The following is a 15,045-nucleotide window of genomic DNA, read 5'->3' on the forward strand; positions in this document are numbered from 1 at the left end:
AGAAATTTTCATCCCATGATGAAAAGTATTCTAGATTTCATAAGAAGTCGTCCGGAGGGAGTGGTGGAGGAAGATCTCTCCCTGGAATTTCCTCACATGTCAAAGGTAGATGTCGCAAAGGAGTTGAACGAATGTCTTAAGCGGCAAGAGATAAGTCTGTTTAGAGACAAGGGGGTTCTATACTACAAACCATCTCCAGTCAATGTAGACAATTATGAGCTTACGATATACAACCTAGTGAGCCAGAGTGGGAATGAAGGCGTTTGGTTGAAGGTGATAAAGGACAAAACGAATATGCCGCACAACTTGATTGGAAAGGTCCTTAGAACCATGGAAAGCAAGAGGATTATCAAGTCTGTTAAGTGTCTCAAGAACAATAGAAAGGTTTATGTTTTGTACGATCAAGTTCCTTCTGAAGAAATCACAGGAGGCATGTGGTTTCAGGACAACGACGTAGATGCAGAGTGTGTGATTCGAGTGTTGGAAATCATACAACTGTTTTTACAAAAGAGTTTGAGCGGAAAACCAGGGCTTCCAGAATATGAAGATAACCCGACTCTGGAAGAAATAATGAATTACGTTAAAAACCTCAATATTCTGTCTGTTCCTCTAAGAATAGAGGACCTTAAAACATTAGTGGACATACTTGTATTTGATGGGAAAGTGGAAAAACTTCACTCGGGGGCAACAACTAGATATAGAGCCCTTGAGCGAAACACTAAATAAACACCTTAGATTAAAATAAAGGCGCCTGTCCTATCCCGAAATTTTTGCTTATTTTCAATTTCTCTTGATGGGGATAAATGGATGGAGGGCTTTCGATAGAAGACGAAGGATATTTTCTGAGTATAAAGTGTCACGAGAGACCTATAACGGAAGTTAAATTCAATCACGACGGAGATCTGATATTCACGGCAGGGAAGGATTCCATAGCCACGCTTCTCCGTGCCGACGGTTCAGTGGTTGGAGAATATAAGGGACACCGAGGATCAATCTTCTCTATTGCCATAGATAATAGAAGTGATGCCTTAATGACTGGGAGTGCAGATCAATCCATCATTCTGTGGGATGTTCCTACTGGAAAGATGAAATCTCAAACCGATCTTGGAGTTGTGGTCAAGGGCTTGGATTTCTATCGTGATGGGACACTATGTTTGGCATGCAGTGACGAAACTATGGGAAAGACGCCTCTAATCGGAATACTTGACACACGATGCAAGGATTTTAAGAAGGTGCACACACCGGCTTCATCTCCTACAAAGATTTTATTGGACATATCCGAGGACTTCCTGGTATACTGCGATTCCAAAGGGGGTGTTAGCTCTGTAGATCTTAGAAACTCACAGGTTATAAAGAGTGTAAAGGCCCACACTTCCAAGATAAACAACATCAGGCCAAGTAGGTGCAGGACATTCTTCATCACAGGCTCCATGGATTCACAATCGAAGATCATCGACTTTCTTGATCTATCTATTCAAAAAACATTTGTGTGTGAGGAGCCTGTAAATTGTGCATCCGTATTCAACACAAATGATAAGGCTATTTGTGTTGGGGGAATCAATGCAAGAGATGTAACTACAACCAAGGGAAAATCATCCTTCGATGCAAACTTCTTTGATGTAGTGACATGTGAGAAGATTGGGTCGTATAGCACACACTTTGGAACAATAAACTCTGTAGATGTCCATCCTTCTGGAAGGCTTTACTGCTCTGGAGGTGAGGAGGGGACTGTTAGTGTCCTAGCATTTGGGCAGGACTTCTTCAGAGCCAATTTTACTGTCTTCAATTAAATAGTATACGAAAGCTATTTAATGTACTCGTGATCTCTAGGACCGTTTTTTATTGCAATGCTCCCGTCTGGATATCTAATTTCCCTTAATCCTGAAGGGAATGTCTTTTCAATTTGTCCATTTGAAAACTCATAAGTAATCACCTTGGTCTTTGCATCGTACAAGTATCTGTATTGATTACTCTTAACAACATATGTGGACCCGTCTTTAAGATAATACCTCGTCTTGTTTTGGAGCTGGTCCTTATGCATAACTCTTTTGTCTTCCAGTGCTTTTCTATATTCCTCATTGAGCTTCTTGAGTTTAAGAACCTCCTCCTTGAGTATATCAACGACCGAGATGTTTTTGTTTTCTTCTAGCCGCTTCATTAATGCATCAATAGAGTCAATCTTTTCTTTTATGTTTTCTTGCATGAAGGTCATTTTGTACTTGTATGGGCAATGATGATTACACGAGGTTCAAGGATATGCGAAGAAAAAAACCACAGATGTAGTAAGAGAGCCTTTGCTTTGGAAAAGGTTACCTGCCTTCAAACTTAGGTGTTTTATTCAACGCTTACTTTCGATTATCCCATCAATCCTTAGAAGCTGCGATACTGCCTCAATGGCGGATTTGATACATTGGCTCTTCACTGCATATGGCTCAAGCACAACATTTCTTGTATCGACAATCTCCCCGGTTATTCCATTGACCCCATAAAAAGAGCATTCCTCATGCTTTTTCTCTAGGAGAGTAATGGCCTCCAGAGGATTGAAGACCCCTGAGTTTTCAAGGAGTATCGAGGGAATAATTGTCAACGCAGAAGCCACTCTTGAAAAAACTTCGGCTTCTATCTCATCGTTTCCAGGATGCCGCATTAGCTCGCGTGACATTGCCATCTCCACAGCTCCGCCTCCCGGGCAGAGTTTAGGACTGATAAATATGCTCTTTGCAACCTTGACTGCATCCATGAAGTTTCTCTCAAGCTCATCGAGAATATCTTTTGTTGGGCCACGTATTATGACACTGCAAGCTTTTGGATTTTTGCATTTGCTGAACTTGCAATAATATTCCTCTCCGTACTTAACATATTCAAACAGCCCACAGGATACCCCAATGTGCTTTTCTTCAAGATCCTCCGGCCTGTTCACCGATCGTGCTCCGCATGCCTTGCTCAGCCTAGAAATATCGGTTTTCTTCAATCTTCTGAGCCCTGTAATATTGTTTTCGAAGAAAATTGACAGAGCAAGATCACTAATACCCTTCTCACATATTACAATGTCCGGCTTTACTGCAACTATTTTTTCGCACATCTCACGAACTTGCTCTTCTTCAATCTCAAGCGCTCTAGTAAAATCATTTTCCTTGGAAAACTCATAGCTTGTCTGGCTCTCTCCCTTTTTGTATTCAAGAGGAGACTCGATTATAACAATTCTTGGGTTCTCAATGACTCTTCTCATCTGTGGGTGTATAATGTCCTTATTGATGAGTATTCCATCCATCACCTCAGACTCCATAAGGCTCCCTCCAAGTATTTTTTCTACCTTCACATTGTTCTTGAGGTCGCACTTATTCTCTTCCTTTATATAAATCTTTTTCACAGTTTCCAGAGCAATCTTTCCAATGGGGACTTTAAACATGCTACAAACCTTGGATGCTACGCTCCCATCGATTATTTTGATCCTTGCTTCCTCACTAGAGTCTAGAGATATAGATACTTCGTCAATCACCCTGATACAGGCCAAGAGCGCCTTGTTCAATGCATTGCATATTCTTATTGGATGAACATCCTTGTCTAATATGTAGGTCATTTCATTCAGAATCTCAGCTGCAAGAAGTACGACAGATGTTGTTCCGTCACCCACCTCATCATCCTGCGTCTTTGCTAGTTCTATGAGAGATCTTGCCGATGGATGTGCAACATCGAGCTCCCTAAGAATGGCATTTCCGTCATTGGTAAGTTCTATCGAATTTATTTTTGTCAGTACCATTTTCTGCATTGCCCGAGGCCCAAGACAGGTTCTTATCACAGAAGATATGGTTTTGGCTGCCATCGCACTCTCGTTCTGGATCTGAGCAGGCTTGTCAGGTACAAGGATGTACATCTTTCTCGGAACTGGTTTCTGCATTTTGGGGGCTCTGCAGATTCTCCTAAAAAATTGTTCCAGTTTCCCAGACTGCATGAAGTAGCCGCTGATTTACAGCAATAATTCGAAATCACTCTGCAAACTAATGTCTTTTGGAAAAAATGGATACGGATTACAAAGGAGTGTTTTCATATTTCTTTGAATTTATTTTTTGAATGTTCAAATCCCTCAATGGAGTCCATGTTCACAAAGGAGCATAGCTGGTCGATAATATCCTCGTTCTTCGAGCAGAAAGGGCTTGTTAGACAGCAGCTAGATTCCTTTGATCAGTTCGTTAAGACAAAGATGCAGGAAGTTATTGATGAGAGCCCTGCAATAATTGTTCAGTCTGCACCCACGGCAGGGACAGAAACCCAAAAGAGGATAACTGTTAGATTTGGGCAAATATATGTTTCAAAGCCACCCATTTATACTGAATCCGATGGGAGAACAATCACTGTGTTTCCCAACGAGGCACGTACGAGGGACCTAACCTATGCATCTCCACTATTTATCGATGTCATAAAGGAGACAGTATCTGAGCTAGGCGTTGTTGACAAGCACAAGTACTCAAGGGTACCTTTTGGGTCGCTGCCTGTGATGTTGAGATCTTCGTACTGTGTTCTCCATGGATTGGGAGACAAAGATCTTATTGACCTTGGAGAATGCCCATATGACCAGGGAGGATACTTCATTGTAAATGGATCTGAGAAGGTTATTGTGGCCCAAGAACGAATGGCTAGCAACACTGTTTATGTGTTCAAGAAGGCACAGCCTGCAACGTATACACACTATGCGGAAATCCGTTCTGTTCCTGAAAAGAGCTCTAGAAATCCAAGTACCTTATCTATGAAGCTATGTAGATCACCTGTGGCAATAAGGGTTTCGCTTCCATTGGTCAAGCAAGATGTTCCTCTCTTTGTCTTGTATAGAGCGCTAGGGTTCTTGTCTGACAAAGAGATTATTGATCATATTCTCTATGAAGATGACGACGAGATGTTTGAGCTTCTGAAGGAAAGCATTGAGGAGGGGATGGTTGTGCAGGATCAAAATGTGGCGTTGGACTATATAGGGAAGAGGACTGCGCCTGTGGGGACACCTCAGGAAAAAAGAATAATGATGGCAAAGGATCTTCTAGCAAAGGAGGTTCTTCCCCACATTGGAACACAGGAATTCTGTGAAACCAAGAAGGCATATTTTATTGGATACATTGTTCAAAGACTACTGCTTGTGGCATTGGGGAGAAGGAATCCTGACGACAGAGACCATTACGGAAAAAAGAGAATGGACCTGAGCGGACCATTGCTTGCATCTCTATTCAGGACTCTATTTAAAAAGCTGTGTGCAGATACAACAAGACACATGCAGAAGTGTATAGAGAATGGGCGAGAGTTTAATATAGCCCTTGGGCTGAAAGCAAGCATAATTACACAGGGATTTCGATATGCCTTAGCAACGGGAAACTGGGGAGACCAAGCAAAGGCTATGCAGACCAGAGCTGGAGTTGCCCAGGTCCTGAATAGATACAACTTTGTATCGACGCTTAGTCATTTGAGAAGAGTCAACACGCCAATTGAAAAGGAAGGGAAGTTGGCGGCGCCGCGACAACTTCATAACACGCATTGGGGTATGGTTTGCCCAGCTGAGACGCCGGAGGGACAAGCATGTGGGCTTGTGAAGAACTTATCTCTAATGGCATATATTTCTGTTGGATCTTCCTCTGGGCCATTGATAGAGTTTTTGGAGGAGTGTGGAGTTGAGTCGCTTGAGGAGATATCTAATTTTCAGCTCAATACGGCAACTAAAGTTTTTGTTAACGGTGTATGGATTGGGATTCACTCTGACCCTGTATATCTAGTAAAGTCGCTTAAGCTGTTGAGAAGAAGTCTTGAAATGGATAAGGAGGTTAGCATTGTCAGAGACATCAGAGAAAAGGAAATCAGAATACAATCAGACGCTGGAAGGCCTTGCAGGCCTTTGATGGTTGTTAAGGACAACAAGCTTGTGATTACAGAAGAGGATATCGGGAGGCTAAGAAGAGGGGAAATCAAATGGGACAACTTGATTGGAGAAGGGTTTATTGAGTTTCTGGATGTTGAGGAGGAAGAGATGTCCATGATAGCGATGAGCACAAAGGTCCTTGATGATGAACGCAAGAGCTCCTCTGATGTGAAGATATCGTATACACACTGTGAGATTCATCCCGCACTAATACTTGGAATCTGTGCTTCTACTATTCCGTTTCCTGATCATAACCAAAGTCCCCGTAATACTTATCAAAGTGCTATGGGCAAGCAAGCGATGGGAATCTATGCAACGAATTTCCTATTAAGAATGGACACTTTGAGTAACATTCTGTTCTATCCTCAGAAGCCTCTTGTGACAACAAAAAGCATGGAGTATCTCAGGTTCAAGGAGCTACCGTCTGGACAGAATGCCCTGGTTGCGATTGCATGCTATTCTGGATATAACCAGGAGGATAGTGTTATTATGAACCAAAGTGCCATTGATAGAGGTTTGTTTAGAAGCTTTTTCTACAGAACATACACCGATCAAGAATCTATGTCAAGGCCGGGGGTCAATGAAGAGTTTTGCAAGCCTAACCGGGGAAGTGTTCTAAGGATGAAGAATCTTAATTATAATAAACTGGATGATGACGGGCTCATAAACCCAGGGACGAGGGTCACCGGAGATGATGTTCTTATTGGAAAGATAACGCCTATATTGGATCCCGAGAGGAGTACTAAGGAGACGCCTGTCTATGTCTACAAAGATAGCAGCACTGCAATGCGTAGGACAGAAACGGGGATTGTTGATACGGTTATTGTCACAAACAAGGATGGTTACAAGTTCTCCAAGGTCAAGGTAAGATCAGGAAGGATTCCTCAGATGGGAGACAAGTTTGCATCCAGGCATGCTCAAAAGGGAACTATTGGAATCACTTTGAGGCAAGAGGATATGCCGTTCACCTCTGATGGAATAGTTCCAGATATAATTATAAATCCTCATGCTATTCCTAGTCGTATGACCATCGGACACTTGATTGAGTGCCTGCTCGGTAAGGTTAGTGCAATGAGTGGGGAGGAAGGTGATGCAACACCATTTAGCGGAATGAGTGTTAACGAGATATCTGCAAGGCTGAAATCTTACGGTTTTCAGCAAAGAGGGCTGGAAGTCATGTATAATGGAATGACAGGGAGGAAGCTCCGAGCCCAAATATTCTTTGGCCCAACGTATTACCAGAGACTTAAGCACATGGTTGATGATAAGATACATGCAAGAGCGCGTGGGCCTCTTCAGATACTCACGAGGCAGCCTGTTGAAGGAAGATCCAGGGACGGAGGGCTTCGATTTGGAGAAATGGAGAGAGACTGTATAATTTCTCACGGTGCCTCCGCCTTTCTAAAGGAAAGGTTGATGGATGTGAGCGATGCATATTCTTGCTATGTTTGTAATATTTGCGGACTTCTTGCAATGGGGGGAAGTAAGGTGAATGAATGTAAAGGATGCAGCAACACTACAAATGTTAGTATAGTGGAGATTCCGTATGCATTCAAACTCTTGATTCAGGAACTAATGGGAATGAATATTGCACCCAGGATTCGCTTTGAAGAATAAAACTGTTTTCGTTGTTATGGATGCTGGGTGGCGTTTGTAAGTTTCATGTATCTAAGCAGTTTCTTTATGAAACGACCTTTTTGAAACTAAAGATCTCAAAACAAAGTAGATTTATAAAAATGAATGTGGATCCTGAGATGATGGATGAATTTACCGGAGGGCTGAGGCCTACGGACAGGTCTTTGCCGATAGCTAACATATCAAAGATTATGAAGAAGCCCATTCCCAAAGAGGCAAAGGTTGCAAAGGATGCAAAAGAGATAATGCAAAAGTCTGCAGGGGAGTTTATAGCCATAATAACATGTAGGGCAAAGGAAATATGTGAGTCTGAGGCCCGTAAAACTGTTACTGGTGAGGATCTAATAAGAGCAATGGACGAGCTAGACATGCCCTACTATGCAGAGCTTGCAAGAAAGTATTATATTCAGTATAGAGAGCTTGCTAAAAATGAGAGGGTTAGGAAGTATTCGAGGGGCTTTGACTATGGGAAGCAGTAGTCATAGTATGAAATTTTTAAATAGATCAATTAAAGCCGATTGTTTTTATATTAGCAGAGAGGATTTATTCATTGCCCGCTAGCCCATTAGAAATGAGTGGAATAAGGTCAATGATAAGTGTGATTCCTCACTGCACCGGGTCTTCAAGGTTTTCTTACAACAATACAACTGTGTTCTGCACTGTTCATGGACCATCAGATGCCACGTCTAGGCAAGAAGATCCAGAAAAGGCTTTCCTAGATGTGAGATGGAAGGACATGATACTCATAAATGGAAGAATCTATGACAAATACTTCTCAAAAGTGATTGAAAGAGTTCTTTCTAAGAACATTATTTTGGAGCTGGATGCATGCAGGACAATACAAGTAGGCTTTAATGTTGTGGGAGAAACAAGGAATGCCTTGTTTTGTGCTGTGAATGCAGCGCTTTTGGCCCTTGCAGATGGAGGTATCCCGCTAAAGTCCATGTTTTATGCTAGCAGTTCATTTATGCACGAAGAGGAAGTTATTATTTTTGACGGTGAAGGGAATATAGTGGATAGTCACGCATTCGAAGCTATTTCAGGAGAGAACATAGACAGCGCAAAGGACTTCCTTAAATACGTTAAGGAAGTGCAGGTTTATACTTTGAGGTCCAAATTTCCTTTTCCTATTGTCTAATTGTTTGTTGATATATGTTAGATTGAAGATTATCCTATCCTCGGCAAAGACATGTTAAAATAAATTGTCTCTCTTTTATTCTTTCTGTTTGTACGATGCAGATACTAGTTTGAGAAATCTCACATTCTTAGTCCATTACATAGTTTCTCTCGATGTCTTCAAGAAGAATTGATAGTATTTTAGTTAGAATGTTGCTAATCTGAAATGGTTTGAGGGTAAGAAGCTCAGCAACTGTATCGATACTTTTGTTCTGACATCCCATCATTAGCAAAACCGACTTTCTGAGCACTGACAGATCTTGACTAAATTTTCCATGGAAGTACATTCTAGATATGTCTGGAATAACATCCGTTACAAGATTCAGATCTATCTTTCCTGTAGCTGCCATTCTGATCCTGGAAATGTCGTTGGATGAGAAATATGTCTTTCTTCCCCTTCCTACAACGGAGTTGTTTAGGAGAGATAAGCACAAGGATGGCATGAGCTTTTGGAAGCTGCTTGAAAGCTGTCCAACAAATCTCACCATGAAATTTTGGTTGTACTCACATATTCTATCATCTGAGGAACGGCTCAGAGACCTAATGAAAATTCCAGAGTGCTCTCCTGTTTCTTGTGTAATCATTTGTTTTATTCCTACAGGAACAAACTGATTCTTTTGCCAGAACCTGCACAGAGCTTCGGTTATTCCAAATGAGGCACCAATCCACTCTACCTGCGGAATCGCAATATCATCCAAGCTGTATAAAAGGACATTTTTCTCCTCATTTTTCTTCTGCATCAGACTAATGTCTTTACTATGGTTAGAAAGATACCTTATTAGTAGATTTAGAGACATCGTTCCATACCCCATAGAAGTGTATTCAGGATGGACAGCTATTCTGACTATTCTGACACCATACGTGTCCAAAAACGATGGGTCTAGATGCTCTTCAGATAAAACCCAAGGAATCAGGTTGCCTTCTCTCAGATGCTCTGTTCTTGCACACCTGCCTTCAAACGAAATCTGAAGAGAGCAGATGACCTTTGGAATGTCTTTTCCATTATCTTCTGTAGGGGTAACAAGGGCAAACACCTCATGCCTTGGAGAGTCTGCTAGTATCTGAAGATCATTAGGACTGTTCCTATAATGCGAAGAGATAAACAGAGAGAACATTTCGTTCAAGAACTTTTCTGTTGGAGGCTTTCCCGAAAAAAGAACGCTCTTGTCTACATAAAAAAGCTTGCATTCAGATGGACTCGGGCATCCCTCGATCTTTGGAACAGATGTGTCCAGTAATAATACCCTGTATAGCCAGTTTTCCACAGGGTCATTTTGCCCATATCTGATAGACTCTTTCATTGTCATCTCCTTATATATAAGGGAATTCGTTTCAGCACTGCTTTTCCTAAGTGTTTCTGATAACTTCACAGAAAATGCCCTTCCCGTCCCTTCGTATCCGTTTATCGTCGTAGCCATTATTACGAAGTTCGGGAATATCAGCCCCGTAATGTATGTAAGAGGAATGGCCGCAGCCTCATCAATAATCATCAAATCGGGATAGTATTTGAGTTCGTTCATGGGATTGAAATATTCTATGACCTGCTTTCTTCCGCCAATAAACTCAATCTTTTGCATAAACCTCTTATTTCCTCTAAATTGATATATGATCTTGAAGTCGACGTACTTCTTGTATCCTAATCTTTCAAGCCCAGTAATGAGAAATAGGAAGACAGTCTTGACATTCTCTATTGCCGGGGATGCAATATATATGGAAAGAAGCCCAAGATTCACAGCTTGAGCTATTGATATCCCCAATGCTGCAGACTTTCCCCTTCCTCTTGATGCAGTGATGGAGAAGATTGTCCTGCTTTCTCTTGTCTCCAAGGCTTTAAAAACCTCTTCGATGATGTGCATCTGGTCTTTAGTTTTCCCTAAGCTTTTTAGAACATCAGTCGAATCATCTAGCGATTCAGAGACCACCTTTTTTTCATCGACTCTAAGGCCTTGGACATCCACCTTGGATATACTGTCCAGTACATTAAGCTTATCATCTAGAAACAGCGCGAAGTTCGAATTCAGAAGTGATTTGAACAATCTTTTGTTGTATCTCGGCTCAAACTCACCGATCTTCTCATGAATATCGGTTTTACGGGATGTAAGAGCTTCTATGGAGTAAGTGCTATCCAGAAGTAATATTATGGCTCCTCCTCCCCTCACAGTTTCCATGCTTGTTGCTATTAGATTAGGAGACAAGGCCTCAAAATCCTGCAGTACCAGCATGTCAACAGTCCTACCCAAAATCCTTTCACTTTCTTTATATTCGATGAATTCTATCTCGTTGCTTCTTATGAACAGTGCCAGGTCATCCTCTGACTCCTCTTTTTCCATATCGTTCTTCTGCCTTTTGCTAGAGGCTTTCCTTCCAGCTTTTCTTGTTACGTCGTTCTTATGGCACCAAACCACTGTTTCTACCGAGCCATTTGTGTGTCCTTGTAACATTCTGTGGATCGCCGGAAGCCGAGACTTTCCATGCTCTCCCAACAAAACAACAAAAGATCTATGATTTCTCCTTCCATTCACCTCAAAAAAGCTTTGAATCCTCCCGTCACATGGAAGCGTCATTAATGAAGGATTATTTCTAACGAATTTATTTAGACAGAATCCAAACAAGGAATCACATCACTTTTGGTGTGGTCTGGTTATGTGTACTTCTTTATTGCCTCAGCAATGTTTTCAGGAAAGTTTCTTTTGTCCTGGAAATCAAATCCAGGTGGAAGCCTAAAACCCAATGGCTCTTCTGGAAGAGCAAGGCCTAGGTAAAAATCTCCTGGCGGAAGAGAAAAATAAGAGTCCTGTTGTTTTTCTAAATGCTGATGCTCGATTCTTTTATCCTCAGCTTTTATATCTCTCAGAATAGATGCCATTTCAGCAGCCACTTCTGGTTTCTCGAACACCTCCATGTAATAGGCTTTTCTCATCAGCTTGTGCTTTGCACCTTGGAAGTGTGTTCTTCTACTTCTCAGTTTATCGTTCAAAAGTGTTTTATTGCAGAATTCGCAAAAATACTTTGGCATATGAGAAGATGGGAGGTCTTTGATGATACTTTGTCAAGGGCGCCTTAGGGGTGTGTATTCAATGGGGAATGAAGGGGCAGTCAGGACTTCGTAGCAAAGTGGTTAACGCGGTAGATTGCTAATCTATTTCCCTCTGGGAGCGCGAGTTCGAATCTCGCCGAAGTCGTGTTTTTGCGGCAATGTATACCGAGTATGCTCATCAAGTAGTCCAACAAACAAAACCCCTTGTTATATTCCTCATGAGAAACAACATCCGGGAATTACCAAGAAGCACTTCTTCTCATTCGTTGTCTGTGCACACTATGGAGGGGGTTAACAGAGGTAGGGGTGAGATGTATGGGTTGAAAAATCTGGCTGTAATAATTGCGTTTTTGAGTGTGGGAAGATTCATAATAGACAACAACAGAGAATTTGGGCTTCTTATGTCATTGCCTCTCCAAACACTTTCCATAACGGAATGCTCTTGCTTCCTCCTGACGGTCTTAATGAGCTTTGTTCGATCGCTCCTTGGATTCTATATAGAAGTGAGAAGGCTTGGGGTTCCATGCATATACTTGAACTTAGGTGCCTTTGAGGCATTCATTGTGTACTTGAATCTAAACTATATAAACCACATCTATTCTTCAGGATGGTCCATGATACTCAATGTTGTTTATACGGCTAAGCTAATTTCGTTTCATTTGGCTATAAGGGAGCTCAGGAAGGACAAGAAAGTCAATATAACAAGGGGATTGAAGATCAGGCACTTTCTGTACTTTCTGGTTGTTCCCACTCTTTGTTTTCAATTGGACTTTCCCATGAGAGCTAAAAGAAGCATTAAAGGCATTTTCTTGAAGGCCATCCAGCTTCTGATGGGCTTTCTTCTCTTTGTTCTTGTCATGGATCAGTATGCAATACCTAGTATATATCGAATTGTTGATTTCGAGGACATCACTGTTGTGATTGAAAACATAATCAACTTTTCGATAAGTACCATAATTCTATTTCTGATATTTTTCTACACTGTTTTTTATTGTTTTCTGGACGCCGTTGCAGATATAACATTATTCTATGACTCGTGTTTCTATCAAGAGTGGTGGAATGCATCTTCTGCAAGGGAGTTCTGGGCCCTATGGAACAGACCTGTGTATCTGTGGTTCAAAAGACATATATACGCTCCACTGGTCATTAGGGGAATGCCCAAAGAGAGGGCTGGCGTGATTGTATTCACGATATCTGGGCTGATCCATGAATACGTTGCATCCATCTCGATAAAAAAGGTCACGGGATGGTTTTTTATAACAATGCTTCTCCAGGTTCCTCTTATTCATGTCACAGAGTCATTTAGAAAGCGATTTCCTGGTCTGGGAAACTTCTTTTTCTGGGGTGCTTTTTGTGTCATCGGCCAGCCTTCTGTACTGCTTCTGTACTACAGATCTTTGTACTTGAAAGAGTGTCATGCATAGAAATATGAGGTATAAATACTTTGACTTGAATTATCATAGTATCTACTCTGAAGATACCGGACTTATAAAAAATAATAAATAAATTGGCCTAAGTATGAAAGAAACGATATGGAGAAAAGTAGCATTTTTATGCGATATAATAGATATTGCGTCGATAAGGAACCGTGAGCGTGATGATGAAGACTTATGGTTCCGGGCAACATTTCCAGAGGAAAGGAATCCATCCTTGATATTGTCTATCCTCTTGCTTATAGTAAGATATTTCATTTTGCTCCCGATAAAAATAACGCTTCTAATTCTCTGCATCACGGCTTTTCTAATGGTAGCAGCATTTCTTGTTTGTTTTGCTTTTTTTATCATAATCCAATTTTTTGTATTTCTTCTGGGCTACAAGGCCTTAAAAGAATGTAGTGCATAGAAACATGAATTAACATTATGGTGTTTATTTTGGAGGTAATCAGATCTATAAAAAATAAATAAATGGGCCTAAAAATGAAGGAAGTGATATCGAGAAAAAGAACATTTTTACACGATGCAATAGACATGGTGTCTATGGGCAGTCACACGCTTGAAAACGACGACTTTACAAGATGCTTTCTGCCCGCGTCTCCAATAGAAATGGATTCAAGCGGGATATTCTACACATTCTCCTTTGTAATAAGATATTTTGTTCTGTTTCCGATAAGAATGATACTCCTTGCTCTGTGCATGGCAATTTTCCTACTGATGATACTCAGAGCAACACTTACCAAGAAGAATAAACATCTAGAAGATGCATTAATGTTTGGGGCCAAATCTCTGATGCTTGTGATGAATGCAAGAATAAACCATATGGGAGAAAAGAAGAGGCGTAGAGAGCCGCATGTATATGTTTCAAACCATACATCATTTGTGGACTTCTTTCTTCTCAGCAGCTATAAGTTTCCTCATGCCTGCGTTTCTGAAAGGCATGGCGGGCTGTTTGGGCTTTTGTTCAAATCGATTTTGATAAGGAACGGGTCTATTGCGTTCAAAAGGAGTGAGAAGGTTGATAGACAGCTTGTCGTAGAAAAGGTCAAAGAACATGTGCGTTCCGGTGGAGCACCTATGCTAATTTTTCCAGAGGGGACATGTGTAAATAACAAGTTTTCTGTACTTTTTCAGAAGGGAGCTTTTGAGCTTGGAGTGACGATATGCCCAGTAGCCATAAGGTTTAGAAGAAGGTTGTTTGACCCCTACTGGAATAGAAGATGCCACGGGTTTGCCATGCATATATTCTATCTCATGACTAGGTGGAGACTTGAAGCGGAGGTTGTGTGGATGAAGCCTGTAAGCATAATGAAGGATGAATCTCCTACTCAGTTTTCTCATAGAGTCAAAACCATGATATCTAAGGAAGCCGGGCTGAGGAATACGCTATGGAATGGATTCCTCAAGAGTAGTCCGGCCATCAAAGATAGAGAGATATTGAGAGAGTCTTATTTAATAACTTATGAAAGGGTTGCGTCAAACATGCTGGACAGAATCAACGCTCTTGACATGGAGCAAAACAGATTCTACTTATGCGATAGCAGCATTGACTTCTCATCGTCAAGAGCCCATTTCTACTTCGAATCCATGATACCCTACAAGAAATTCCAGAATGAAGTTTTGAAGGAGTATTTAAGGCTCAAGGAGCTTCCCCAAGAAGAGCTAAAGTTCTTGCTGGCCAACCACAAAAGCAAGGAGGAATCCCTCGGTAATTCTGAAAGGGGAGCATTCTGCAACTGCAAGCCTAGGAAAGGCCAAAAGATAAATTCCTTAAGAAAGCAGAGGAACCCGCTTATGTCTTGTAAGTATGAAAGTTATGCAAGTCATGGCCTTGGCTGAGCATTTACTCTATGTCACAATAAAATAAG

The 15,045-nt window shown here is 41.3% G+C and overlaps 12 protein-coding genes and 1 non-coding gene across 13 annotated transcripts; 9 read left to right on the forward strand and 4 right to left on the reverse strand.

Annotated features, from left to right (window-relative positions):
* Positions 1-15: 15 nt before the first annotated feature.
* On the forward strand, positions 16-726 carry EHEL_100200 (DNA-directed RNA polymerase III subunit C34; the record flags this gene model as incomplete). Its single annotated transcript, XM_003888047.1, has 1 exon — positions 16-726. The coding sequence occupies one exon, from the start codon at positions 16-18 to the stop codon at positions 724-726; it is 711 nt and encodes a 236-aa protein (XP_003888096.1).
* Positions 727-803: 77 nt separating this feature from the next.
* Positions 804-1,790, forward strand: EHEL_100210 (uncharacterized protein; the record flags this gene model as incomplete). The annotated part of the gene is made up of 1 exon (XM_003888048.1): positions 804-1,790. One exon carries the CDS (start codon positions 804-806, stop codon positions 1,788-1,790), a length of 987 nt encoding a protein of 328 aa, XP_003888097.1.
* A 14-nt stretch (positions 1,791-1,804) lies between these two features.
* On the reverse strand, positions 1,805-2,212 carry EHEL_100220 (uncharacterized protein; the record flags this gene model as incomplete). Its single annotated transcript, XM_003888049.1, has 1 exon — positions 1,805-2,212. The coding sequence occupies one exon, from the start codon at positions 2,210-2,212 to the stop codon at positions 1,805-1,807; it is 408 nt and encodes a 135-aa protein (XP_003888098.1).
* Positions 2,213-2,338: 126 nt separating this feature from the next.
* EHEL_100230 (T-complex protein 1 subunit gamma) lies at positions 2,339-3,898 on the reverse strand (the record flags this gene model as incomplete). The annotated part of the gene is made up of 1 exon (XM_003888050.1): positions 2,339-3,898. One exon carries the CDS (start codon positions 3,896-3,898, stop codon positions 2,339-2,341), a length of 1,560 nt encoding a protein of 519 aa, XP_003888099.1.
* A 189-nt stretch (positions 3,899-4,087) lies between these two features.
* On the forward strand, positions 4,088-7,513 carry EHEL_100240 (DNA-directed RNA polymerase subunit B; the record flags this gene model as incomplete). Its single annotated transcript, XM_003888051.1, has 1 exon — positions 4,088-7,513. One exon carries the CDS (start codon positions 4,088-4,090, stop codon positions 7,511-7,513), a length of 3,426 nt encoding a protein of 1,141 aa, XP_003888100.1.
* Positions 7,514-7,653: 140 nt separating this feature from the next.
* Positions 7,654-8,010, forward strand: EHEL_100250 (histone H3/H4-like protein; the record flags this gene model as incomplete). The annotated part of the gene is made up of 1 exon (XM_003888052.1): positions 7,654-8,010. One exon carries the CDS (start codon positions 7,654-7,656, stop codon positions 8,008-8,010), a length of 357 nt encoding a protein of 118 aa, XP_003888101.1.
* A 92-nt stretch (positions 8,011-8,102) lies between these two features.
* Positions 8,103-8,669, forward strand: EHEL_100260 (RNase PH-like protein; the record flags this gene model as incomplete). Its single annotated transcript, XM_003888053.1, has 1 exon — positions 8,103-8,669. The coding sequence occupies one exon, from the start codon at positions 8,103-8,105 to the stop codon at positions 8,667-8,669; it is 567 nt and encodes a 188-aa protein (XP_003888102.1).
* A 127-nt stretch (positions 8,670-8,796) lies between these two features.
* EHEL_100270 (putative P-loop ATPase/acetyltransferase fusion protein) lies at positions 8,797-11,271 on the reverse strand (the record flags this gene model as incomplete). Its single annotated transcript, XM_003888054.1, has 1 exon — positions 8,797-11,271. The coding sequence occupies one exon, from the start codon at positions 11,269-11,271 to the stop codon at positions 8,797-8,799; it is 2,475 nt and encodes an 824-aa protein (XP_003888103.1).
* Positions 11,272-11,348: 77 nt separating this feature from the next.
* On the reverse strand, positions 11,349-11,723 carry EHEL_100280 (U1 snRNP-specific protein C; the record flags this gene model as incomplete). The annotated part of the gene is made up of 1 exon (XM_003888055.1): positions 11,349-11,723. The coding sequence occupies one exon, from the start codon at positions 11,721-11,723 to the stop codon at positions 11,349-11,351; it is 375 nt and encodes a 124-aa protein (XP_003888104.1).
* Positions 11,724-11,807: 84 nt separating this feature from the next.
* EHEL_100290 lies at positions 11,808-11,889 on the forward strand. Its single transcript has one exon. It is a non-coding gene; the product is annotated as a tRNA-Ser (tRNA).
* A 73-nt stretch (positions 11,890-11,962) lies between these two features.
* On the forward strand, positions 11,963-13,168 carry EHEL_100300 (acyl-CoA cholesterol acyltransferase; the record flags this gene model as incomplete). Its single annotated transcript, XM_003888056.1, has 1 exon — positions 11,963-13,168. The coding sequence occupies one exon, from the start codon at positions 11,963-11,965 to the stop codon at positions 13,166-13,168; it is 1,206 nt and encodes a 401-aa protein (XP_003888105.1).
* Positions 13,169-13,262: 94 nt separating this feature from the next.
* EHEL_100310 (uncharacterized protein) lies at positions 13,263-13,586 on the forward strand (the record flags this gene model as incomplete). The annotated part of the gene is made up of 1 exon (XM_003888057.1): positions 13,263-13,586. One exon carries the CDS (start codon positions 13,263-13,265, stop codon positions 13,584-13,586), a length of 324 nt encoding a protein of 107 aa, XP_003888106.1.
* A 74-nt stretch (positions 13,587-13,660) lies between these two features.
* On the forward strand, positions 13,661-15,016 carry EHEL_100320 (lysophospholipid acyltransferase; the record flags this gene model as incomplete). Its single annotated transcript, XM_003888058.1, has 1 exon — positions 13,661-15,016. One exon carries the CDS (start codon positions 13,661-13,663, stop codon positions 15,014-15,016), a length of 1,356 nt encoding a protein of 451 aa, XP_003888107.1.
* Between the last annotated feature and the right edge of the window lie 29 nt (positions 15,017-15,045).

The sequence above is a fragment of the Encephalitozoon hellem genome, chromosome X, assembly GCF_000277815.2.
Source record: "Encephalitozoon hellem ATCC 50504 chromosome X, complete sequence".
In the NCBI taxonomy this organism is placed as follows: domain Eukaryota; kingdom Fungi; phylum Microsporidia; family Unikaryonidae; genus Encephalitozoon; species Encephalitozoon hellem.